This window comes from Corvus hawaiiensis, chromosome 26 (assembly GCF_020740725.1).
Source record: "Corvus hawaiiensis isolate bCorHaw1 chromosome 26, bCorHaw1.pri.cur, whole genome shotgun sequence".
NCBI lineage: Eukaryota > Metazoa > Chordata > Aves > Passeriformes > Corvidae > Corvus > Corvus hawaiiensis.
In genome coordinates, this window is record NC_063238.1 from 33,553,095 (window position 1) to 33,579,301 (window position 26,207).

General features: G+C 42.2%; 1 protein-coding gene across 2 annotated transcripts in view; it reads left to right on the forward strand.

The window, feature by feature from the left end:
- The first annotated feature begins 12,392 nt into the window (after window positions 1-12,392).
- The window catches only part of FER1L6 (fer-1 like family member 6), a 78,624-nt gene continuing 64,809 nt past the window's right edge, over window positions 12,393-26,207 (forward strand). For both annotated transcript variants that reach the window (XM_048287186.1, XM_048287187.1), the window contains exon 1: window positions 12,393-12,488. In XM_048287186.1, the coding sequence (XP_048143143.1) occupies window positions 12,469-12,488 (20 nt within the window). In that variant the 5' untranslated portion in view covers window positions 12,393-12,468. The remainder of the gene's footprint in view (window positions 12,489-26,207) is intronic.

Here is a 26,207-nt window from a genome sequence, read left to right on the forward strand (position 1 = left end):
AAATTTTCTACATCTCTAAAAAAATGCGGATTTTTTTTTGTAAATGTGATAGTGTTTTTAGGTACACAATTTTTTTTCATGAAGGATCAGCTAGTTATTTTAAAAGGAGGCATGCAACAAGAAGAAGCAGGCTTTTGGGTGCAGCTATAAATTTCTTAAGTATTCCCGTTTCCTGGGTGTGAGTGGTTTGATATACTACCCCTGGATATAAACCCCTGTATGAGAGCAATCCAGGTCTGTGTTTTACAGAGATTTTGCAAAAAAGCAAAGGCTGTATGTGCTCAAATGCTGATGTAAGTAAGTTATATCACAGGTGACGGACAGCTGCATTTCTAATTTTATGGGTTTCACAGTGCTGCTTGGATTTGTTTTGTACTAATTAAATTTTATTACATCTGAAATTTCTGTTATCTTTCAATTATATTAATATCTAAATTCATATTGAAAAGTGTGGCTTATCAGCCTACACAGTACCTCTCACAAAACTGAATTACACGTCTTGGAAAAAAAAAATCTTAATTCACGTTTATTGAGATGAATGACAAAAAAGCTTATCTCCTTTCTGTCTGTTTTTTCTTATTTATATTCCTAGATGCTTATTTTATCTAGCTTCCAGGTCCCCAGTGTAGTGGATTTTTCCTATTTAAAATAAATCAGTCTCTTTGCAGGCAAACAAATGTGCTTCCAAATCAGAAAGGTAAGTATTTGGCTTTTCTGCCTTACTCACCAGAGCTGGTGCTGTGAGGAGGTTGGGCTGTTTTTGTGTTGATCCTGGCAGTGTTGGTGTGTTCAGTAGCTGGGCATTTCTGCTGTGACTTATGGCACTTCAGAATATCAACTATTATCCCTAACTTAATTTTCGGCAGAATAACTGTCACGAAGCGATGCAGCTTCGTGTGTGCCTCCTTGTTTAACCAGGGCTATAATTCTTGCAGCATGTGTTTGGTGCGGGAAGACAATTCAATGGAGACATATTGCCTCCCATTAACAAATCAAACCCTCCTGATAAACAATGAGTCAAATCACTGGGAGCTTAGGGAGATGCCTCATCTCTCATATCCTTTCTTCTTTGCTGGCTCATGCGTGATTTGAGGCAGCAGCTATGTTTTCCTGCCTCTGTCAGATGGAGCCCAGTGGAATGTTGCCCTGAATGTCTCAGAGTGATACAAAATGAGCATAGAAGTTATTTGTATAAAAAGCATCATCTGCTTTTACCTTTGCCTTTCATGCTTACTGTATTTTTAGTACAGTTTGAGGCAGTGATCTTAATGAAGATGCCAAACTTGCACTGTGAAATCACATTATCCTGCAATCAGACTGTGTACTTGGTGTTTGGAGAGGGATGGAATAGTGTATCCATATTCAAGCTCCTTTTAGCCCTTGGTTTGGGTTTAAAACTCTTGATTAAAGTCCTAGGACCAAAATGCTCTTGTCCATTCTTTGAAGTTTTGGTAGGGAGAAAGTGCTGCCACAAAAAGAACTTGGACCCACGTTTCAGCCAGACCTGTGCAGGTGATTAAAGACCACCATCACCAGCTGAGAGAACAAAAGCATGCAGGGTGTGAATGAACAGGAGTCTGGTTATTACAATTACCCCTATAAAGGCTCAGGGTCCCTTGGGGCAGGTTTTGGGTAATGCAAAGCAGAGGGGCAGTCTCTCCTTCACCTTGGTCCCACCGTCCATGGATCACAGCCTGGGCTGACTGTCCCTTGCTGGTACCTCCAAGGGCTCAGCAGGGCCCTGCTGAACTTCCTGCCTTGGGGGCACACTGATGCTTCTGGCATCTCTACGTGACTCTGCTTTCTTCTACAGCTCAGTATGGAGCTCTGGGCTGCCTCATTCATTCTCTGAAGTGGGAGTTGAGTGCTCTGGGCTCAATCTGTGTGACCTTACCCACCTCCTATTTTATTGAGCTCAATTTTTGTTTCCATTTTCTCATTCTGTAAATCAGTTTTATACTTGAGTTATATGAAAATGATGTGAAAAGTAAAGTCAATGAAGAGAAGGCTATGCCTCAGGGTCTATTTATAGGGCAGTGCACTTACAGAAGCAGACCTTGTTTGCTCAGGTTTTTAATTTTTTGAGGGCAGGAACTATTCCTCTGCACAGGTCTGAATAGGTGTTAAGAGGGTGGCACCCAGATTTTGAGTGGGGTCTTTAAGGAGTTGTCACTCTTGCTGAAACTGAGACACTCTCAACTACTTAGCAGTTGCTGAGGCAGTTCAGGGAGATATAAAATACTTGTGTTTGGCCAACAGCAGCCTCTCTCTGAGAAAGAGGTTTGCGTGACCAAGGAAAAAGATATGAAGTGCAAACATGGAGCCAGGAGGTACCCACCAGGGACAAGGCCGGTGAGATCCACAAGGGTGACTCTCTTGGGTCATGTTTGCCAGCCTTGCCATCTCCTCTGTGCCCTGATAAGGAAAGTGGGTTCTCAGAGTCAGAGAAACCACCATCCTGGCTTTGCATATTCCATTTTGAAGTTGCACCTGAAATCCTGACTAGGTAAACACACATTTGACAAAAGCACAAGGAAAATTCTCATAAAAGTGGCACTGAAATAACAAGATACTTCCTCAAATTTAGCTCCTTGTTCAATATTGACTCACCTGGTCCAAACACACTGTGTACAGGGGTGTTGACACACCAACCAACTTGGCAGAACTCCATGTTATAGCCCAATTTTATACTTGTGCCTGGCTGCCCATTTGATATCTACTATGCCTAAATAATTTACAATAATTGTGTCAAATTCTCTGATCTCTTAAGACTGATTTGCATGATATGTGGGAACATTAAAAACTGTAGACCATCTGGAATGGAGTGCCCCAACAGATAAGATTTGGAGTTATTCCTTGATTTCTCAGCCTGTAGGTGGTTTTGGTGGACAGGTGGATGGGTTTTACTTTGCAGCCAAATCATACTAGAGGTGGAGAGGAGTATTTAAGAAAAGGCTGAAATTCTCAGGTGATATTATTCCAACAGCTCAGGCTATTTAAAAAAAAAGCCAAACCCACACACAATAAAAGATGCAAAAGGAGACTACAATACTTGGTTAGATCTTGACTGATTACAAAAATCAAGATAATTACAAAAATAATTACAAAATCAAGATAAACCCAGTCATGGAAATACTTGTGAAAAATGTGTAACATTTTTCCTGTTCATGTAATGACCTTGTGCCCTACCCACTAAGTAAAAAAAACCACTTCCAGCTTGTTGGTTTGATATCAGAAAGTATGACGTTTGTCATTTTCTTTAACTGAATTAAGCTAATACTGACTGAGTGGTTTGCAAGAACTAATGAGAGCTGAACACCATCTGGGATGCCTAAATCAGGGCCAGGTTATCAGATATTTGGAAGTGCGAGTGTGGCTATTTGTGAAGGTGTTAACTGTGCCCAAAAGTTAACACAATCATTTGGAAAGCTTGTTAGGTGAGATGCTCAAGAGTCAGAGTTGGTGTTTCCTGGCCCAGGACAGTCAGTACATGGGCAGAGTTCTTCATGGAGGGGCCTTTGCCTCCTTATAAAATCAAATGAGGGGGAGAGTGGCACCTCATATTGGTAAACGAGGCCACACCTGAAAAGTGTTTATCAACAGTATTGGGAAATATTTTTGAGGCTGAGTTACAGTGTTTGGGTGACTGGGCTTTTTAGGGTCTGTGGTGCCTGTACTGGAGGCTGCTCTTCAGACAGTCCGTGTCTGCAACTGGCCCTCTGCTCTATTTTGGTTTCTGGAGCTGGTCTGCAAGGGTTCAGGAAGAGAGACTGCTGCCTGTTGCTGCTGTGATCTCTTTTTTAAGACCTGCATGCAGCTTTGAAGCAGAGCCATACGAAGACATCACCATTCTGGTCTCATCCTGGTTTGAGACATCACAGAAGAAAATTAAATAAGGAGATAATATGAAAACTGCTTTACAAATTATACCACTAGTATTTTGAAGGCAAAGCAATACAGATAAAATACATGGAGCAATTCCAAATCCATTAGCAGTAGATGTGCTTAGAAACCCCACGTCTATTATGGAAATTTGTGGGCAGGTGTCCATAAATTGATAAAAATGCATTCTCCAAGCAATGCTCACAAAGCTGAGGCTGGAACAGTAATGGGGGAGCTGTGCAAGGCATTGGCAATAACTATTCTCCATAGCTATACACAAAGAGAAAAAAATATAAAGATGGTAAAATCAGAATTTATGGCAATCAAACTTTACAAGGAGAAGTGAATGTTTCACAGGTGCCTATAGAAGAAATGAAATCTGTTTAATGCAGAAATTGGGAAATAAAAAAAAAATCATGTGACCAGTGGCTTGGTCTGAATCACACCCAAGTGAAAATCATTTCAAAGGTATAGCTGTCTTTGCCTTATCAAGCCTATGCTATATAATAAGGTCTAAACAAAATAAAGAAACGTGATGTTATGGATGCAGTAACTACTTGGTCTTGCAGAAGGGGAGAAGGTATACAAATAATTCTGTGGGCAATGTTAGCTTTAAAGTAACTTGCTTGTAGAAAATTAGGTTCAGGGTCAACAGAGGACAATAACATGATAAATTTTGGAAAGGGGAATGGAAGGTTGCTGTGGGTAATACTGTGTGAGGTTTTAAAGCACAGAACACACTCTGATGCATATGACAAGCCACTGAGGCTTGGAAGCTTGCTTAGAGGTGGAATTTGAATTATGGACACTGCTGAGAAAATTCTGTATAAAGTTGTTTCTGTTGAAGTGAAAGAAACAATCCCAAAATGACATCTGCTGACATACGGGCATGAAAATGTCACCCACAGGATTTCAGATTCAATTTAAATGAATAAGCTTGTTGTGGATTAAATAAACCAACAGAGCATATCTGTATGAAATACTAAGAAGTGCACATATTAAAAAAACACTCTTTCCCTTTTCTAATGCAGCACATCTGAGGAAGGAAGCAAACCAACTTTACCACGTTTTTAATTACGGTTGTGAACATACAACTGTTTGAATGGTTTATACAGAATTGTATCACAGAGGGAACCTGAAGCATCTATAACTGAGCTGCATGGGAAGCTGTAATTATATAAATGAAGAGAATTTTATTTGATTCACATGGGATAAATCTGTGTAAATCTCAATCTCTTCATACTATATGTAAAAGGGAGAAAGGGATGCATATGGAGCAGAGATGGCTTTTTGTATGTTACCTTCAAACCAATAAAAGGTGCTCATTTAAAGCATTGGGGGATCCAGATACAAGCCTTTGTAAGCTGCTTTTGATTTTGTTAAGACAGACTAAGTGAAGGACATGGCTGAAGCTTTGCCTGTGGAGCAGACAGACAAGGTGTCAGTGATCACACTGCAGGACAGGTCAGTCTGGTGTGTATTTGTGTGATGTCCTTTCTACTTGATACCAGAAACAAACATTGCAGAGTTCTTGGGAAATGCCAGCTAATATGGTGTGGGGACCTTGTTGGTTGTAAGACTAGGGTGGCCTGATGTTTTGAGCTTGAGGAGGGTATTGAACAGAAGCTACTCCTGTCATGACATTAGTTATTAACTATGTCTTCTTGTTATGCCATTGAGTGTAATCTCAGTACCAGATTACTGGGAAGGACTTTTGGGTCATTTATTCCACCCTCTTTCCTGGGCCACGGCTGCAAATGTTAAACCTGAACCTGACAAGAGAACTCGGGGGTTCCCTGGCTGGATGTCCACACCTGCATGACCTCTCCAGAATGTGTTAGGTTGGATAAGTCTCAAAATGTTTCTTTACTTCCACTGACCAAGATGTTCTAGGTGACTATTTCACACATCAACATTTAGTCTGCAGACATGTAGAGTTAGGAGAGATGAATCTCACCTCTGTCATCCACATTAGCTCGGTTATGACCTAGCAAACTGTGTGATTTCCAGCACAACTCGCTTCTGAGAGGAAAGCAGAGAGGAAACAGCAATAGAAAAGTAAGAAATTTGACAGCAGGTTCAAGATCCTCCTTTTATGTTGGAGTTGGCTTGTGCCTGACTGTCTTCATTTTGCACCTTTTTTATTAGATTGGTGGCTAAACGGGGAAATAGATTGTTTTAAGATGGGGTAAACTGATAAATGAAGTAAAATGAAAGAGAGACTCCTCCCAATTCAGGTGCTGCAGACCCAGAAAATCCATCTCTGGGGGGGGTTTGTCTCCCTTATCAGGGTTTCTTAGGAGTGTGTCCTGCCTCCATTTCCCAGCAGATATTTCTCTTGCTGCTGTCTCTATTAACTAATTCAGAGAAAAGCAGGGAAGGCTTGGACCTCCAGGAGGCCTCATGCCTGAGCAACTTCCAGCACAAGCCATTCCAGGAGAGGATGTCACAGGCTTACTCTTTGCCCAGGCTGGGGCTGGCCAGGGATGGGCCAAAGCCTCCCTGATATGCTCCAGACTTCACATCAGCTTTGGTTGGCAGCATAAAATTTTATCTGAGTGCCTCAGGGGGTTCCTGTTCTGAAAGCAGAGAGAAAGGGGCCATCAAACTTTTATGGCAGCTTGTAGTTCATTTACATGAGAACTCTTCTTCCATTTCAGAGCATGGAAATTTTTTTTATAGTAGCTGTGCATGTCTATTCCAATTCTTCTACATCAATAACCACCTTTTCAGGACTGGATTTTTTCACGAAAACTCAGCAAATTTTTCCAAGAAGCATGAACTGCTAGAGAAGCCAAATAGATGATCTATTAATTGTGAATTTTAAAAAAACCTTTTATTTGAAAACCAACTGTATTTGAGAACCTTGTACTCTGTGCTCTGAATGGAGTAGCTTTACCCTTAATTTCTTCTGATATCTCAATGTTACATGGTCATGTGCTAAGTAGCAGCAGCTAAATGGCTTCATCTGTTCCACATTGTAGCAATGTGTCATGCAAAACACTTCTTCAGTGATAAACTGTAAGTGTTTTGGGCTCATCTTTGCCATTCCACTAATGATTTTAGAGGCCCTAAAGCATCCCACCCATTTGTGTCATACATGAAATCCCCATTTGTGCTTGGTCTTTGCATATTAAGTGCTTTAATTAATTAATTTTGAGTTAATTATTTTTAAATTGAATCTTAAAATTAACCCATCAGCCCGGGTACAAAAATCCAGTTCCATTATCAGTGTTTTCATTTGTTTAAAGTAATTTATTAAGAGAGTTGCACCCTTCCCAGTTAAAAAATCACAAACTTGCCCTTTTCAAACTTCAAACCACTGGTACACCATAAGAGCTACCTTTCCTGTGTTTACTGTATACTTTTACAAGTGTTTTGAGATGTGTTGGATGTATTTTAATACTTTTTTTGTAAGTGTTTTCACTTGCTTTCTGATTCCAAGGCCAAAAAACCCCCACCCAGTCTAATAGCAAGCAGCTATTTTTAGCCACGGCCATTACTCTGCAGGCAAGCTCCATGGCAACCTGAATACCTGAATTTTAATGAAGGCATTGTATTCCCTTATCTCAACTGATACCACCCCCCCCCCCCCCGGACAACAATGAGCCATTGGTGGACGGAGATGATCCATCAAAGGGAAAGCACCAATTGCTTTGGACCGAAGGGGTGGGCTGTGGGCGGGCTGTGGGCAGACTGGGGGCGGACTGGGGGCGGAGCAAAAACTATGAAAAGGATGAAGCGGAGAGGGGGGGTCTCTTTTTCCCCTCTTGCTCTCTCCAGACCAGCTGTGGGAGACGTCGGTGCTGGGGCATTCAAAGCCTTACCCCTTTTAAGGGGCTTTTAGTAATTTTTTTAAAGTCAACCCAGCACTGCAAGTTCTTTTTCTCTACCTGAGGTCTTGTGCTGTCTCAGCCAGAAGATCTCAAATCCCTGCGCTCCTGGGGCATACCATCTACTGAGCCATAGGATCCCAAATTTTTATATTTTTCTGATTTCTGTAATTTTTCAATTTTTCTGTTTTCAATAAATTAATCTTTTTAAGAGTTGTCTCATTTTTCACAATTTGCCTTTTCCAAGCATCAGTGTCCAAGCTGTAATTTGTCTGGAAGGCACCCCATGCCCTTGGTGACCTCAGTCACTCTCCTCTGTCCCCTGAGACGTTCTATTGTCTTCTTTTGGGAGAACTGCACACCGTGTTAGACTGCACAGAGTGTAAAACTAGGTGTGTAGAGTGGCATAATCCTTTTTGTCACAAAATGAAGAAATGATAGATGCTTCATCCACAAAAGGGACTCCTGGACATGGCCACTGCATAAATAAAATGTCCTTGTAATTAAATCCCTGAATGAATATTCAAAATGAACCTCTTAATTTGTCTTTATTTGTGCTTTCTTTCTGACGTGTATAAGACCTCTGGCAGCTTTGCATCTGCCTGGGTGGAGCCCTTTTCCTCATTGCCTGTTTTCCCATTTCTGTCCAGCAATGTGCTTTACCCGGACGGGGATCCTGCTCAGCACTTCAATGCACTACGTTGCATTACCCAAACCCTCCCTTGCAGGTATAATGGCACTGTTCAAACTAATTAGGATAACCATATAATGACAACCAGCCACACCTTGTGGCTGCTCTCAGCTAAACTCTCAACCAAATTGCCTTGTTAGAGGTGGGGATATTGGTGGGTAAACATTTATGAGTCATGGTGTTTCTAGAAGACAGCTTCCTGAGAAGCAGGAAAGTGCCCAGGTTTATGTAATCCCTTGGCCAGGGAGGTCTCTCCAAAGAGCAGTGCATTGCTGGAGATGGGTCCAGACAGACCTGATTTCACTTTTCTCCCACTACTGAAACATGGCAAATTTTTCTACGTTCAATCATTGGATAGCTGTTGAGAAAAAAAAAGTTCACGTGTTCTTCTTGAGGTTTTAGTGTCAATTAATACCAACCCAAATCCCACAGTCTGAGGACAAGAGGAGCCCCACTTTGGGTTTCCAATGGTATCAATCATTATCTCTCATTGCAAAGACTGTGCTACAAGGTACCCTGCTATTTCTGTGAGGACGTATTAACCCTAAGATATCAGCAGACTAAAAGCCTGGTATTGACACATTTTTCCTCTTCCTTTCCTTCCTGCAGACAGCAAACCTTCACTACAGTCACTGCTTTTCAGCTCACGGTTACATTTTGCACCCTCCCCTGCCCCCATGGTGTTCAAGCAGATCAGACAGACCTCACAGCAATTCTGGGTGACCTCCTCCAGGGCACTGAAGTGTCCCTCATTTCACTTTCATTTATTTCATTTCCAAACTTAAGGAAACTAAATTGAATTACTGTCATAGCAGTTCAGAGCACATCTCTACACAGAGATGAATGCAGTTGAATTTGTCCACTTTAAATACTAATTCATAGTAACTCCCCTGTGCCCCCTGTGCAATAGAGCCATCAGTGGTCTCCCACAGAGCCAGGAGACTGGCATCTTTGAGGGAATTAGAGAAATCAAAATACTGAGGGTGAGATTAATGTCACTTAATGTCATATAGGCCCTTTCCAGTTCATGCAGAGCAGTGAGGCACAGCTTTGCTGGCCTCCTCTGGACAGGCACATTAGAAAGCACCCTGGACTGCTGAACTGAGGACAGCTGATACCTGATGGATGTCTGTCAACACGAGAGATGATTCTGTCACCTTAAGGTCGGTATCCTAAATGTGAAGGAAACGACATCAATTCTGTAAAGTAATGATCAATTGCAGCTATAATATCCACTGAACTAACTGTGCCTCAGAAAAATGCCTGAAGTAATTATGAAGTGAAAGAGCTCTGCACCATGAAAGACAAACTTTCTTGAGTATGGGAGCTGGACTGATTGAGATCACCCAGTATAGCTTGGAATTACCTTTAAAATGATTGAGTTTCCATCTTTTATTTTATTTTATTCAGTTTTCAAAGCTGAGGCCTGCAGCATTACCTGCCAAAAACTAGTGCATCACACTCAGTGCTCCTAAAGTGCTGTGTCACAAGACAAATTGGAACTGTATAAAAACAGGCATCTTGTGCCATTAGAGATGTCATGGAGGCCAGCCACACAGAAGAGTTGGTAAGTATAACACAGGATCTATAGGACACCCACCTATTTCTGGAGTAGTGACTGGAGACCAAGCAGGATGTCCTGAAGCACTGCAGATGGCACCGGTTGCCTCTGTTGAGCCGCAGTGCTTCGTTTGCATCCTTATTTTGAAGATTGGGTCCTCTCCTTTTTCCTATTGCTGTCCTGATGAGCATTCACCTAAACATACCTAGAGCCTTCCTCAGAAAGCTGCTAGAACTACTTTGTCAGGATAAACATATAATTGGGTGAAGGAATGAAGAAACTGCTCACCTGACACCTTCATAGGCCACACAAGGGAACATGTGAGTGGAGAAAAAGCGCTTAAGATGGTGGTTTCACCAGGATCTGAGCCACCCTGATGGCTCTATCTTCCCTGCTGTCCTTTCTCCTGTTCCCAACCGCATGATGGCTCTCCCTCCTTTCCTCCTGGGCTCCAGACTCTCTGGTTCCTCCTGGAAGACAGTTCCAAACTGTCCACTGCTTTCTGGTTGATAAACTGTCTCAGAGGAGTGTTGCTATAGTTGGCATAACATATGCATCAGAAAGATGGCTGAGAGCAAAGAGGGGACTGGTAAATTGGAGTGATGCCCCCATCCCTTCTCAACAGCATAGAGCTGTTAAATTGACTCAGATTGCCATGTGAAAAGCAATCAATGACAAATGTCTACACTATGGGATATGAATGTGTCCCTGTGAGTTTTCCTTAGCACTGAGAGCATCTGTGTGAGTAGCCAAGTGCTAAAACAGCCATAAGCCCTAAAAAATCAATTTAGAAAATAGTAATAAATGTTGATGCCCTTTACTGTTTCCCTCTATCATAATCTGTTCTTAACTAAGATAGAGAGCAGTTCCTGTTTGGAAAGACCTGAATTAACCTTCATGGTTTAAGACATTCCTCTTGCCAAGTAGTCAGGCTTTTCTCTTCTTCCTCATTTACTCTTCAACACTACTCTTTGGCAACACTTAGAAATGAATTGCCGAGATACTGCACTGAGTAGAAAAATGACTGCATATGCAATGGACTGCTCAGTGAGACAGGTCCCCTCTTTTTGTGCTTATTAATTACAGCAGTTTCTTTATTCTTTATTAATTTAATGCATTTTTTAATACATGGAAGAGGCAGAACCATGGAGCACAGCATAGCATATGTATGTTTTTTTATATGACACATGAAATGATGAGCTAGTTAACACCCTCTGTATTTGGTCAGTAGGTTGATGTTCAGTTAGTTTAATTAGGTGAAGCAAGATATTGCCTAAACTATGCCTGTGCTTTGTCCCAAAGTCTACACTTACATCACTTCAAGCACTAATGGAAACGTTGCATTGGTCTACTGCTGTGAGACTGTAGAACATAATTTTCCATATGAATAATTTTAAAATGTTATACTATGCCTGCAAATGCCCCAGGGAAATAAGAAACTAGAATGATTCCCATATAGCAGCTGCATAAGCTGTAATTCAGAGAAGATGTATGACCAACATCTCTATGGGGAGTAGATTTCATCCTCAACCCATGCTGTAAATCTGGATATGCCTGCACAACCATCCCAGTGTCAGAATATAGGATCACAGGACAGGATCACAGGAGAATTGAGCAAGGGCCCTTGGGTGGGCTCTAGTTCAACCTCCTGCTCAGAGGAGAGAGATTCATGAGTACAGACCAGGTTGCCCAAGGCTTTGTCCAACCAGGTTTTGAAAATCTGCCAGGACAGAGTTCGCACAGACTCTCTGAGCAGGTTGTTACCGTCCTCATAATTGAGAACAGTTTTTTTGTATGTCTGGGACATATAGGGAGCAATAACTCTGAACTGTAGGAGGAACTAAACTAAGCAAGATTTTTCTTGTGCCTATCCACTCTGATATCTTGGCCAAACTCCCATAGATTTTGTTGGGATAATTGTACATTGGGGAAAAAAGTCTGGACTGGTAAGTCTGGAGGGAGGGTCTATGCATGTGAAGAAGGAGCAGGAACTATGTTAGTGCAGCAAATACCTGAACAGCATGAAGGCCTGTGAGAGGACATATACCCCATAACCCCAAAAACCCCAGCATACTGCATTTTGACATCATTGCACCCCAGAACATGAGGCTATTTTGCCTCTGGGGCTGTTTTATGAGCCAAAACATGGGCTGAGCTATAAGCTGATCCCACCCAACTACAGCAGCATGGTAGGAGGAGGAAAAATGTCTCTGTAAAGGAGCACTATGAGCCAAAACCACAGACTTTTGCTAGGCTTCAGTAAGCAGCTAACTGCACTTGTACACTTCAGTGCTTTGGGAAATCTTATCTACAATACCCGTCATGAATATAATTAAGTGTTTAAACAGCCTCACCCTACTGTGGCGGATCTCTCGGTGCGTTAATCATAACCACAAGCAGATTCTCTGTGTCAGCCAAAGGAAGAAGACTGGTGTGTCTGGCATGTTTGGGATGAGTTGCTGAAGGCCAGCTTGACACCAGACAACAGGAAAGTGTAGGAGATGGAGGAAAAAAAGCCCAGGTAATGTCTCCTTTACTTTTTTTTTTGGCAGTGAAAATGTAAGACATCTGCAGTTAGAAAAAATGAGATTTGGGACTACTTAGAGACTTAGAACTTTAATACTAAGGTGCTTGCATGAGGGTTGCATTTAAGTCAGCAGGTTTTGTATTATTAATTTTTTTGCTCCGAAAGTCTTCAAGGGAAGATCATGTATTCTACTGAACTGCAAATGGGAGGAGATTAATGTCTCTGGCAAGCATTTTTCTCATATCTTTAGGTTTTTCTTTTCCTGTCCACCATTTTCTCGAAGTTTAGTGTCTTCAGGATCACTCTGGCTCACACTTGGTGTGCGTTGACCCAGCAGTACAAGTTGAGAGAACAGAAATCCCTTGGAACACCCTGGTGCAGGGCTGTGGGGCGTGAACGTACAAGAGTGTTTTCTGTGTCTGCACCAGTTGGCCCAACATAACTGGTATCTCTCCCTGTAATTTTGTGATTCTGCCCTGAAGAATTACTTAGAAACAGCATTGCTGTGTTTCATAGGTAGATAAATAGGTAGATACATGTATGCATCAGTTTATCCATTGAGAATGTGCTTTGATTTCAATAGGATGCATCTAAAGGCAAAATTTGACACTTAAATCTTTTAATGCTCAGGTGCAACAGCTGGAAATAATCTTACTTTCCTGAAATTGATCTAATTCATGAGCTGGGGATTAGCTCTAATTTATGAAGTGCTTGTTTTTCATAAGGAAAGGTCACTGGCTTTTTGCTGAAAGAGAACAGAGGAATATGTGGGTGTTTGTGTCTTCGAGCATATGCATATATATATATATATATATATGCATATATCCATGTTTGGTCAAATGTTTCTGTGTTTCTGTTAACAGTAAGATTATTTAAATAGGATGTCCTGCTTGCAGCATATATTCTTGTTTCTACCTTCTTTTGCTGTAGAATGTGGATCTAGAAAACAAATTTTGCCTTGGCTGTAGGAGAACAAACCCAGAACTTTTTCATGGATTTTGTAGCATCTCTACAGACTCAGAGATGTGGAACTGAGACCAAAGCTTGGCCAAAGTTCTTAGAAAATTTGCCTTAGAATTTTATATAATTTATATAAATAGTAAATAAATGGTAGTGATTAAACAAATTCAGTGTAGCGACAAATTTTAATTTGTGCCTCGCCCTAAATCCTAGGACAACTGCACAAGGTTTTTTTGTGTGCGAATAGAAAGTCATGTTTTGTTTTAATGGTTTGCTTCCTTCTTTGAAACAATCTAAGAATATCTACCTAAAGCTAAACTAGCATTAGCTCTGGTAAGATTTATATCAACTTTTTCAATTTCTTCTGCTGAAATGGACTTGTTCTGCTGATATATATATATATATGTGATTTTGGAGTCCAAGTCATTTATTGTTCTGTGGGACTGATCCTGCAGACAAGGGATATCTTTATCAAAGAAGAAAGATTTTCTAGTTATTATCACATAGATGTTTATTCTGCATTACTGAGGAATACCTTTAAAGTTAACAAAAGCAAGTGTTTTCTGAAAAGGGTTTATCGCAGAAGAAAGTCAATAGCAGGCTGGGTGGGATTATTCGGATTAATTTTAGGTATTATGTTGTATCCAGGATGCTTGATGTCCCTGAGGGAAGTATTCTTCCTGAAAACAATTCACATAACACCAGATAAGTCCTTGTGGCTAAATGTTCTCTGGAAGAGCCTGTCTGTCTCCACTGGTCTTCCAGGAGGATCCTGCCTGCTAATGTGCAGTGGGACCAAACTCTGGCTCCCTCCCTCTATCTCAACAGTGGTTGAGATAGTGGACATAGTGAGGACCTTTATTTCAAGTTTGGAGCTATATTCCTGTTCACTACAACTCAGCAGCTCTGTCAGGGACTGCAGCACAAGAAAAAGCAAATCAATTGTGCTAGGGATGAAACGTTTTTGAAACAGTGGATATGGAAAATTACTTCAGGGACATACTACTTTCCTCTTTGAGTCATATGAATACCCTCAGCAAGTTTGCAGAAGACATAAAGCTGAGTGCTGCAGCAGATTCACTTGAGGGAAGGGATGTCAACTGGAGGGGCAGGCTTGAGTAGTGGGTCTGTGTGAACTTTATGAAGTTCAACAAGGCCAAGTACAAGGTCCTGTACATGGGTTGCAATCCCCAATATCAGTATTGCAGAATGAATGGGTTGAGAACAGCCCTGAGGAGAAAGACTTGGGGATCCTGGTGGATGGAACAGTGGACACGAGCTGGCAATATGCACTTGCAGTCCAGAAAGCCAACCATGTCCTGGGCTGCATCGAAAGAAACATGGCCAGCAGGTGATTCCTCCCCTCTAATGTGCTCTGTGAGAACCCACCTGGAGTCCCCTGCCCCCACACTGTGTTCAGCTCTGGGGTCTTCAACATAAGAAAGACTCTTGGAGTGGGACCAGAGGAGGCCACAACAATGACCAGGGGCTGGATCACCTCTCCTTTGAAGAAAAGCCAAGAGAGTTGAGATTGTTCAGCCTGGAGAAGGGTCAAGGGAGACCTTATTGCAGCCTCTCAATATATAGAGGGCACTTACAGAATAATGGAGAAAGACTTTTTACCAGAACAGGCAGTGGCAGGACAAGGGGCAATGGTTTTTAACTGAAAGTCAGTAGGTTTAAATTGGACATAAGGAAGAATTCTTTTGATGAGGGCAGTGAGACACTGGAACAGGTTGTCCAGAGGAGTTGTAGATATCCCAACCTGGGAAGTGCTCAAGACCAGTTTGGATAGGGCTTGGAGCAACCCGGTCTGGTGAAAGATGTCCCTGTCTGTGGTGGAGGGCTTGGGCTGAATAATTTTCAAAGGTCCCTTTCAACCTGAACCAATCTATTCTTCCATGATTCTATGAATAGAAGATTAATTATCTCTCTGTATGTTTATATACAAAGGGGCATTATTAGTAATTCATCCAGCAATTTTTCTTCATATAATAATAATGATGCAGACCTGATTCCTCACAAGAGGACCAATTTTTATGTGGAGACAGGCTCCTTGCCAGACTGCACAGACAGGTATTTTTGACCAGCCATTTCTATCTCTGACACTAACAGGGCTTGTGGCAATTGCAGTAACTTCCTTCCAAACATCTTGAGAAATACTGCAATAACCAAAAGAACTTGGTTCAACCAAATGTGCTTATTATTGACAAAGTGTGAATCATACCCCCAAAGAGCACACTCCTTTGGATTCCACCCTGTGAAGGGAGGATGCTTTCAAGCACATTGATGAGACACAAATATTGAGACATAAAGATGTTTACTGTAGACATTAGTAGTGCTCTAGACATTTTATGCAGCCTTTATTTGAGCTGCTTCCCTGTAGCAGCAGTAAAATGAAGGAGCAATATTAATAAACAATGTTATATGGATGGCTGTGATACAAAGTGAGAGAGAAGATATTTGTCCAGAACTTTCAGGCCCTCTCCTTTGAAAGATAAAACTGTCTTTGAATTAAGGTGTGATTTTGTGGAAAGTCTGGACTGGTCACACGCTTTCTTTTACAGGTTTGGATTTTCTGGTAGCAAGTGGAAACTGAGTACCAGAGGAGACTGACTTCCAGTCCAGTTTAAAGGCATTTTGCACAATCAGAATGAAGCACATAGTCCTGGTTTCAGCCAGGATACAGTTAGTTTTTTTCCTAGTAGCTGGTACAGTGCTGTAGGATTAGGATTTAGGATTGATGTTTTCATTGTCACTGAGCAGTGCTTACACTCTGTCAAGGACTTTTCAGCTTCTCACACTGCTCTGCCAGTGAGGATTCGGGAGGTGTACAAAAAGTTGTGAGTGGACACAGCTGGGACAGCTGACCCCAAATGATCCAGGGCATATTCCACACCATATGGCATCATGCTGAACAGTAAACTGGGAGAATTCACTGTGGGTGGTGGCCTGCTGCTCGGGGAATGGCTGGGCATCAGCAGGTGGTGAGCAAACTGTGTTGTGCATAATTTGTTTTGTATATGTTCTCATCATCATTACTATTACTATTACTATTTTTATTTATTATTATTACCATTATTTATTATTAATAGTAGTATTAATGTAAGTATTAGTATTAGTATTAGTATTATATCCCCTTTCATTTTTGTCCTATTGAACTTCTTTATCTCAACAAAAGAGTTTTCCCCTTTTTGTCCTATTCTCTCCCCCTCTCCACTGAGGGGGAGTAAGTGGATGGTGGTGTGGTGTTTAGCTCCCTGCCAGGGTAAACCAGGACACACATGTAGTGTGGCACTGATGAGCACTTCCAAAGGGTCACCTAGTGCTGAGTGGCAGGAGCCCCGTGTCCTGCTTGTAGCCTTTGGAGCCTCCCTGGGATTTGGCTCAGGAAATTATCCTCACACTCTACCATTGCAACACAAGTAATTGTTCAAGGTGTTATTATTTTTCTCTCTCTCTTGTGAGTGGTTCAGGTCTGGAGAATAAAGGCATTGATTTGGCCTGGCAGGGTACAGGCTATCCATAGTGAAAATCAAGTCACCTTCCAATGATTGCTGTCTGGACCAGAACAGAATTACTGCAGCAGCTGTTCCATAAAATACTCACTTTAAACTTGATATCTATAGAAATGCTGAAGGCAGCATCTGTTCTTCTGGTTTTCAAAAGATATGTCTGTTATGAAGATAATCCTCTAAAATCATATTGAAGATTAATTTGAAGGTTTTGCAGAACAGGAGGTTATTCTGGAATATGTTACGGGTGAGCTCTAGCATTTCACAGCCCCACTGAGCCAGAATAAATGAGTCCTCTGCACTTTAAGGTAAGTGGGATGTTCATCCTGTTTCAAGAAATGTCAGAATCACAAGCTGCTTGCCTCTTCATCTAGGAGCATCTTTTACATTGGTCAATTATGGTCTTTTCACTTATTTGGACTGGGACTGAAGTAGGGACAATAAGAACAGATTTATCCTGTAAGGATAGATCTAAAAAGGAAAGAGATCTAATGTTGGTGGTGTGGGATCACAGGGACACAGGAAGTGAAAAAGTGTTTTCAGTCCGTGGGCAATGCAAAACGCATAACTTCAATCTCATACGTAGGCATTTGTAAATAGAGAACTATATTATGTGCTCAAGAATTATCAGTAGCTTTTGGTAGAATTCTGGGAGGGCAATATACATCCCTTATCTTCCACATTTGCTCACCAGGACCCTTTCTTCTGGATGTCTGTACTTGTCTTGGTAAGGTTAGCTACAACCTTACTGAGGCTGGAATATAAAAGCAGCTCTGTGCCAGGTGTAGTAACTTCTGAGCTGCTTTGTGCTCACATTTTTTTGTTTATGGAAACCATCCTGCTTGTCCTCCTGAGCCATGTTTGTACTTCATGTCTACCTGGTAGAGAATCTCAGTTTGTGGGTGTGATAAGCTGAGATGCTGAGCTCTTCCCTCAGCAAACAGTGTGGTTTTGTTGCTGTGTCAGAAAGGATTTATTTGGGATTAATACTTCCCTGCCCACAAGCCAATGGTTACGTTCCAGTGCAAACAATCTACTGATAAACAGAAGCATCTTTGCAAATGTCACTGCTTAATTGACATTTATAGTATATTTTATGTCATCATGGGAGGTTGATGACCTAGCCAGCAGTTTCAGGGTTATATTGGTGGGCTGTATTTTTGGGTCATGAGTCCTGACAGCCATACTGGGCAGAAGGCAGAGCCTTGTTTCCCCATCAGAGCATGTGAGAGCTCGCGGCACTGCTTGTTGGCACTGACAGGGTTTGGTACAAAGTAGGGCAGCCGTAAGTGTGTTTCATATCCATGACCCAGGCAGCCTTCCATAACCAGGAATGCAAGGCAGGGAGAGGAATTAAACCACCATGACTTAACTCATACCTTGACAAGAGACTACCTCTGACTTGGGATTGACAGCCATGTCCAAAGCATACATAATATTGTGGGCCAAGTCCACCCAGATGGGATTGATGATTCCTCTCCTTTTCTAGCTCCACAATAATTTGCTGACAAATCTTGCTAACGGACTTTGGAAAGTCAAAGAGTAAGTATATTGTGAGTACTGTAAAATAACAAGCCCCTTGGGGAGAGGTCGATTGCACAGCTGAGCTGCAAAGCATGGGCTGAATACTGAGACATGGCATGGCCTGTGAAGAGTTGAAGCACTGCCTGTGAGAAATGGCTCAGCAAGGAATGCTTGTCTGCCTAGCTTCACAGAACAAGGCTTGGTCAGGAACAAGCCCCAGGCTTGTTTTAACACTCACAGGGCACTCAGTATCATCACTGCCTTACAGACCCTTCCTGGCTGACCTGGCAGTGAGACTGCTCTGTGACTTGGCAGCTGAGCAGGTTTCTTTTGCCAACCAGCACAACCCCTAGTCTGTCACTGATGCTTCATTACTTCTGCAGATACAGTAGCTTTTATGACTGCAATAGAACCAAAGGCATTAGCAGGGGTCTGAGTCACTTTGTGCTGCCTGAGCCACATAGCAACACCTGCTGTACAAGCAGGGAGGTGGAAGGGGAAGCACGGGCACAGAGACCTGCCAGCAGCTGCTCACCTGCCTTGCGCAAAGGTGGGATTACAACTCAGGGCTCTCAAGCACCACTCCCTCTGACCTTTTGTATATCTTTATCTCCCTGAAATAAAAATTTTTAGTAAAGCAAGAGCTAAAAGATTGAGTTAGGGATGGTATCAGAACACTGACGTCTCCGTGGGCAGGACACTGAATGTAATACTTCACTTCCACAAGCACTTACTGTATTTCTCAAATATGAAATATTTTCCTTTACATCAAAGCATCCACCTTTTCAATACTCAGGAAGAAATACACTTACTGAGGGTAATCCAACAGCATTGCCCCACACCAGCCAGGTGTTGCGGAGGCCAGCAGGTTCTGCCTCTCTATCCCTGTGTGACCGTCTTGCAACCTGCTCCTCAAAGCTATAGGAAGCATTGGAAAAATGCTCCCGTTATGACCCTGTACAGCCACTTCCATATCTGCACTTCACTTGGACCTTGGTAAGCTTTGCAGCACCACTTGCAAAAGCCAAATTCTGCTCTTTACACTTGGCTCTATCAAACCTCTTTACTTATTTTCAGCTGGATCATTAGCTAGATGCTTCTGCATGGTTTTTGACACATGTATTCTTCCCTGAAAAACTAGAGGAATCCCATTTATAGGGCCACCCAGTCACTGAGAGAACACACCAATTTATACCTGCTGAGCAGACAGCCTAGTTAACATCTCAGTTTTTCTAACCAAGTATCACTCTCCAAAAGAGGTCATTCCAATGCTTTGAGGACTCTCTGTCAGCAAATGATTTATGCTTCATGTTCTCTGACTTGCCACAAAATGAAGTCATGACTGTTTATAACTGCTTGCATTTGGCAGCAACATGCTGAGTTTGATTTGGAATCATAGAATGGTTTGGGTTGAAAGAGATCTTTAATGGTCATCTGCTCCCAATCCCCTGCCACAGGTAGGGACATCTTCAACTAGATCTGGTTGCTCAGGGACCTGTCCAGCCTGTCCTGGAATGTAGAGATGGGGCATCTACTACCTGTCTCAGTGCAACAAATGGCATCAGGTCCCTCAGTCTCAGAGGCGATTGAGAACAATATTCTGCACCCATTAAAGAAACTGAACACAAGACATGTGGATCACTAAGCGCCCAGGGTAGTTGTGAGGAACCATTTTGTCCTCAGGTGCACCAGCCCATCTCTATAAATGCTATGCTTTTGATCCAAGCACATTTCAAACCACTGAAGTCTGATGCTCTTCCCACAGGACAGGTAAATGTTCTAAATCCATTAACTGAAGAGACCACTCAAAGCTACACAACTTTATTGATATGGCAGGAATGAGGCTGGAAATAGACTGTGTCTTGATTTTCTTCTTATCCCTCGCCTTCCACCGGAAGCTGGGCTTAGCCTGGGTCTGGTCTACTTTTTTATGACAGGAGAGGGGCTGAGTCACCTTTTTAACTTACTGACTATTGAGAAACTCCCCTTATGTAAGCTTTCTATTTCTTGACACTCCTAAGTATCCTATAACTTGGTGCTGGGTACAGCCACCACCTTGATTTATCAGGCAGCTCAGAGAAACACCCACTCTGTAAATACAAGGGAGTTTCTATTCAGCCTCAGATTCATAAAATGAACATGCCAGCACTTTCTGTCCTTCTGTTCCTGTGGCACAGAGCAATCCGTCGGGCAGAGGGACTACTGTCCTGTGGTGCTTGGCCAGTGGGTTGAGGCTCACAGCTGGTGCAGGGGTCTTCCTGCTGGGTGCGAGTGGGAGACGCAAAACTGAACTTTGAGCATGGTGGGAAAAAAATGAATTTAACAAATGTTGCTGAGGTTGGATTTACTAAGAGAGGGGAGAAAGGGGGGCAAGGCTTGGGAAAGTGTTCCCCCTAGGCAGTGATTCGTGATGTGTTTTATGATCTGTGATGGACATCTGGTGAAGGCAGGGTAACTGTGGGGCTCCTTGTTGCTGCTTTCCTGTATTAACACCACAGCTGGAACCAGCCCCCTTTGTTTTACACCCGTTTTAATAAGATGCTGTTAATCACCTGCTGACGAAAGTTTCACTTTTGGCTACCACCACCCTGAAGCCTGTTCTCCCAACCGTGGGGACTGTGCCCCTCACGCAGCACTTACTGTGTGCCACAGCAATTGCCAGGATTACTATGGTAACATTTTTCACTGTCTTTGATACTATGGCAGGTAAAGGCCAGGACCCCGCTGCATTTAGGTCTGGGTATGTTCACAGAAAGTCTCTGTCTTGAAGAGTTTTTAGTTTCACTAGCAAAGGGTGAGAGGAATGGAATTGTCAGTACTGTGGTCATACAGATAGGAAGTATTACACGGTCTGATTTCACTAATTCAATCTCTAGCTTCTATAGGGCACCCTTGGCTTTTCTAGTGAGCAGTAATAAATGGAAAGGGTAGTTCCTGGAAGAAGAGTCTCCATTGTACTATGTACTCGGCAAACATGGCTTGATTTCAGAGCATGTATAGACACACACATGGAGTCTGCTTCTGCCCTACTTGTTGCACAGCAGTTCTGGAAACATAAACTTCAGAAAACATGGGCTGAAGTTGCACCTGGGACGTGGTCCTTCACAGCAACAAGAACAGGAGACACCACCCTCACAGCCTTTCCTTGCTGTTACAGCACTTAGTTATAAAACAGCCTGTGGGATTTCTTGCCAGCCTTGCCAGTCTGGAGGCACATGGACTGAAGAGCAGTGTCCATGTTTACATGCACTTAAAAAAAGCCCTGTTGGCAGCTTAAGGCAGGCACCCCATATGGCCTGAAGGCTGATTTACACCTCTTTACACATTGAATCTGAACCGTTAAATTTCCTAAGTCTGAAAACATTTCCTATGGAAAATGAACCAGTCAAGACAAACATACTCTCTACTTTCTCCTTCTTCCCAACAAAGTGTCTCCCCTTTTAATCAAGATTTGAGTTTGTTGCCTTCTAAGAAAGAAAGCAAGCAAGAAAGAGTCCCAATTAGCAATTAGGTCAGGGCAGCTGCTGAATGGTCACCTCAGCTTTTGCTATTCAAGTGCTAATTGAGTCCTCAACGAAGAGCCACCATTTCCAGCGGAGCAGAGGGGATGTTATTGGATTGTTTCAGGTCTCATGGGAAGATTTGCCCAGTTAGAAAATATGCTGTTTGAGACCTGGGTGGTGTAGGGTGCTTGCAGCCTGGCAGAGAAGCTCTCTGGAGAGGTAAGCAGAGTTTGGTTGCCTGACAGGATGTTGGTAAGCAAAACTAATCATCTACTGGTATGTACTTGGGTGCCCAGGACTCTCTCTCTCCCTGTCAGCTTTTTTCCTGCAGAGCTGCCAGTTCTGCTTACTTGGTTGCAACTCTAGGTCAGGGTAGTGAAACTATTCTGTACAGGTCATGAATCATTTCTCAATTCAGCCTTGCAAGAGAGAATTTTTTAAAAATTTTAGCAGACTGCGCAAGCAGCCCCTCCACTGAGAGGGCTCACTGACTGCTCTGTGTGTTTAGGATTTCATCTAGGAACAGGGTGCTTTAAAACCTCACTTTGGTCGAAGTGTTTTGGAATGGCCATGCTGTGTGGAGTGTCCCAGGGGACCACACTGTTCTGCTGTCAGCCCAGTCTGCCTGGACTAGGTGTGCTATTATGTGCTATTATCCGTGTTCCAATTCCCTTCCTTAGTGTAGCTCATGCTGTTTAATGAGAAAGTTATTAAGTCTTTTAAGGGAATTAGATAGGTAAAGCAACAGTAACTGCCTGTGGCATAGGCACATCATTACCCAAAACTGAGAAAGACAGGAAGATGAGAAAAAGAAAAGAAATTTAAAATGAGTATCCCCAGTTAAAGCCAGCACAAGAACTTGGGGCTAATTGCAAATTCAGAAGGATTAATGAAAAAAAAGCATTAATTTTCTACTCCAGTGGAGAAAAAGGAATTTTGCATATGCTTTTTAAAGATACAGGAGCATATGAGATATCTGATTTAATTACCATTTCTCCTCTGAGCAGAACTGTGCTCAATCACTCAAGTCAAACAAGAATGTGGTGGATGCTGGTGAAAGGCAGGGCAGCTTCTGGACAGCTAGGCTGGAATCTTCTTGAACAGAGGAAGAGCAAATAATGTGCAGAGGCAGCCATCTCCCTAGATTCTGCTGAAAGAAACAAAAGGATGGAGAATTTTGACCATGCTTGATCACTTGGGTTTAGCTGCCTGTTGTAATCTAATTTCTCTACATTTTTCACTCCAGCAAAATTGCTGATACCTTACATGCTATGGGTACTTCATTACGGCAGGGAACTTAATTATGTATTTTGGGAATAATTAATCCTTCTGCTGGGGTTCAAATGTTTAATTCCAAATGAGATGAGATTCCTTAATGAGATGTTCCAACTCACGGTAATATAATGTCCTCTTTAAAGGCCATCTCCCATCAGACAAGGTTAAGAACAATGTAAAAATGGCCTTTGGGAAGTGCAGAACAAAAGTGGTCTTGTCCCTCTGTAATTTGTTCTCAGTGAGGACTGGAGTATGTCCAAGAGGAAATGTCAAGGAAGTAGCTGTACTTACAAGACTGGAGGCAAGAGTTGTGACTGATATATTGGTTTATTAACTAAAAATAACAGATATTAAGCCTTTGAACTGGGGAGGTGGGAGGAGTAGAAGGGGGAACCACAATCCAGAGCCTTGTACACTGGGCCACAATAGAGAGAAGTTGGGCAAGCTACGGGTGGAAAAAGAAAATAGAGAAAAAGAAATGTTCTTATTAAAAAAAAAGTGAGTGCAAATACAAGAATACTTCAGATAGGCCTATTTTTCCAGAGAGTGGTTGCTAAGGCTGTCTGAAATCTAAACTTCTTCAAGGTGTCTTGGTGGGTGTGAAAATCCTGGTGGCCTTTTAGCTTGGAGCTGTTGTTCAAGAGCAGTGCAGGCCTTCCACAACTGACTGGCTCCTGCAGATCTCTGCAGAGCAAGAGGAGTTAATGTTTGCACTAAAATAAATCTTTGTTCTTGTTCAGTGTTTACCAGATTGATTAACCAGGCACCACATTTGCTACCAGCAAGAAACAAACTTAAATACAAATAGAACAAGAGGGGACAGCCTCAAATGTGGCCAGCGGAGGTTTTAGATTGGATATTGCAAAAACTTTCTTCACTGAAAGGGTTATCAACCAATGAAACAGGCTTGCCCAGGAAAGTGGCTGAGTCACCGTCTCTGGAGGTATTTAAAAGATGTGTAGAGGTGGCACTCAGGGACATGGTTTAGTGGTGAACTTGGCAGTCTCAGGTTAATGGTTGGACTTGATGATCTTAGAGGTCTTTTCCAATGTAAATGGTTCTGTAAGTTTGTAGACCCTGTTCACAATGTAAAAGGTAGAGACTGAAAGATAAACAGCAGGATGGAGCCCTCAACAGCAGCACCTCAGGCCCACAGGTATGTCTCATACCCTCAGGAAATTCCCCCAAGGTTTGAATAAATTCAGCTAACTATATATAAAGATTTTTTTCTTGAAGGAAAAGAAAATCAACAAGTCCTTTAATGCTTGTTTTAACTGTTCCTAGAGGTGTGATTATTATTTCTGATACAGATCTAGTCTATAATGTTTTGTGCTGTCTAATAATTTCTAACTGCACAAAGCCATGGAAAGTCCTTCAGAGTTCAGCAGATGATAGCTCAGGATCCCTGTACAGGGAGGAAAGAGCTCTAGGAGGCACAGGAACAAAAGAAATTACCTCCCTGCATGTAACAACTGCATTCTTTGTTTTGTAGGCATATGTTAGTGTTTAGTAGATCTGTTACCCAGCTCTTGTGCATTGACATGAGAAAAGTTGTTGAATATGACCACTAATTTGCATCTGTTCAGGATGTGGCTTCCTTGCTGTCATGACTCATGATGCATAAGGATGCTAAATTTGTCAATAAAAAGTCGTTGGTTTTCTTCAGAAGGGACAGGCTGTGTGTACCAGGGTAAATGGCTAGTGTTTGCAGAGATTCTGTGCTCTGGTGCTGCTGTTTCTGAAACCTTCTCGGAGTTTGGAGTTTTGGATTGTTTGAGGCAGAGCTGTGCACAATGCAAAAGTTCAAATTACAGCTTGTTCAGAGTTTGTATCAGTATGCCTGATATTTCTTCTTCTGCATCTAGAGAAACAATTTTTTTATATTAAAATGCTGAAAAACACGGAAGCAACTGTGTCAAAGCAGTTTGTGCTTCCCAAGAGGGGCCAAAGGTGGATAATTGGAAATGCAGTTTGTGAAATAGGTATGAGCAAGGCCCTCAGCAATTCCATGCACTTAAATTTATGAGCCGAATGGATATCAGACTGTCTGTCCACAAACTCCATTAATATGTCCAAAATATCTTTGAATTCTCTAACTCAACGACCTTCCTTGCAATGCATCTTATGATTTATGTGTCTCACTGAAGAACACCTCATTTGTTCACACCCTCCTTTGTTTTAAACTTGCTGCCTGATAATGTCGTTGAGCGCTGTGGTTTTGTGGTCTGGAGAGTGAAACTGAGACACTCCCTTTCTCTCCATCTTTCCATGTCACTCATTATTTTATAGCTCGCTTCCAAAGACCACTTCAGGTGTGGTTAAACAATACAGTAAATCCAGGTACCTCTCAAAAACATAGTGGTCACATGAGGCCGTGCTAGCTGGGGATGAATTCAGCTTCCTGTTCAAGTGTGTTCCACTTTCAGTGTTTTTCACTATCAGGCTTTATGCTGGTTTAAGTATAATTTTGGCAAAAACTTGTGCTGTGTGCTTTGATCATTCAGACAGAAACATGATCATGAACCCATACCTGATTCAAATCCAGCATGACTGCCAGGTGACCCAGCCATGCACAGATTTGGTATTTATGATCAGGCAATGACCAGAACAGGAGAAATATCCTGTGAGGTCAGATCCTGTATTCATCTGGCACTGTGCTTTTCTCCAGCAGTGGCAAAAGGATGGGATATTCAGGGAGAGCACATGAGCCTGGGCACTTTCTGTGATCCATTCTACTTAGCATCCAGAACATTTTTATCACAAGCGTTAATGGATACATCCCTGTCAGGTCCTTTTAGTATTTTCAGTCTTGTTTCATCAAGTGCATCCTTATTCTAGTGCTGTGAATTATGCTGAGTAACAAGCAGTTCTGCTTTCATGCTATTTGTCAGTTTGAATTTATAAAATTTCATCCTATTTCCACTCAGTCATCTCCT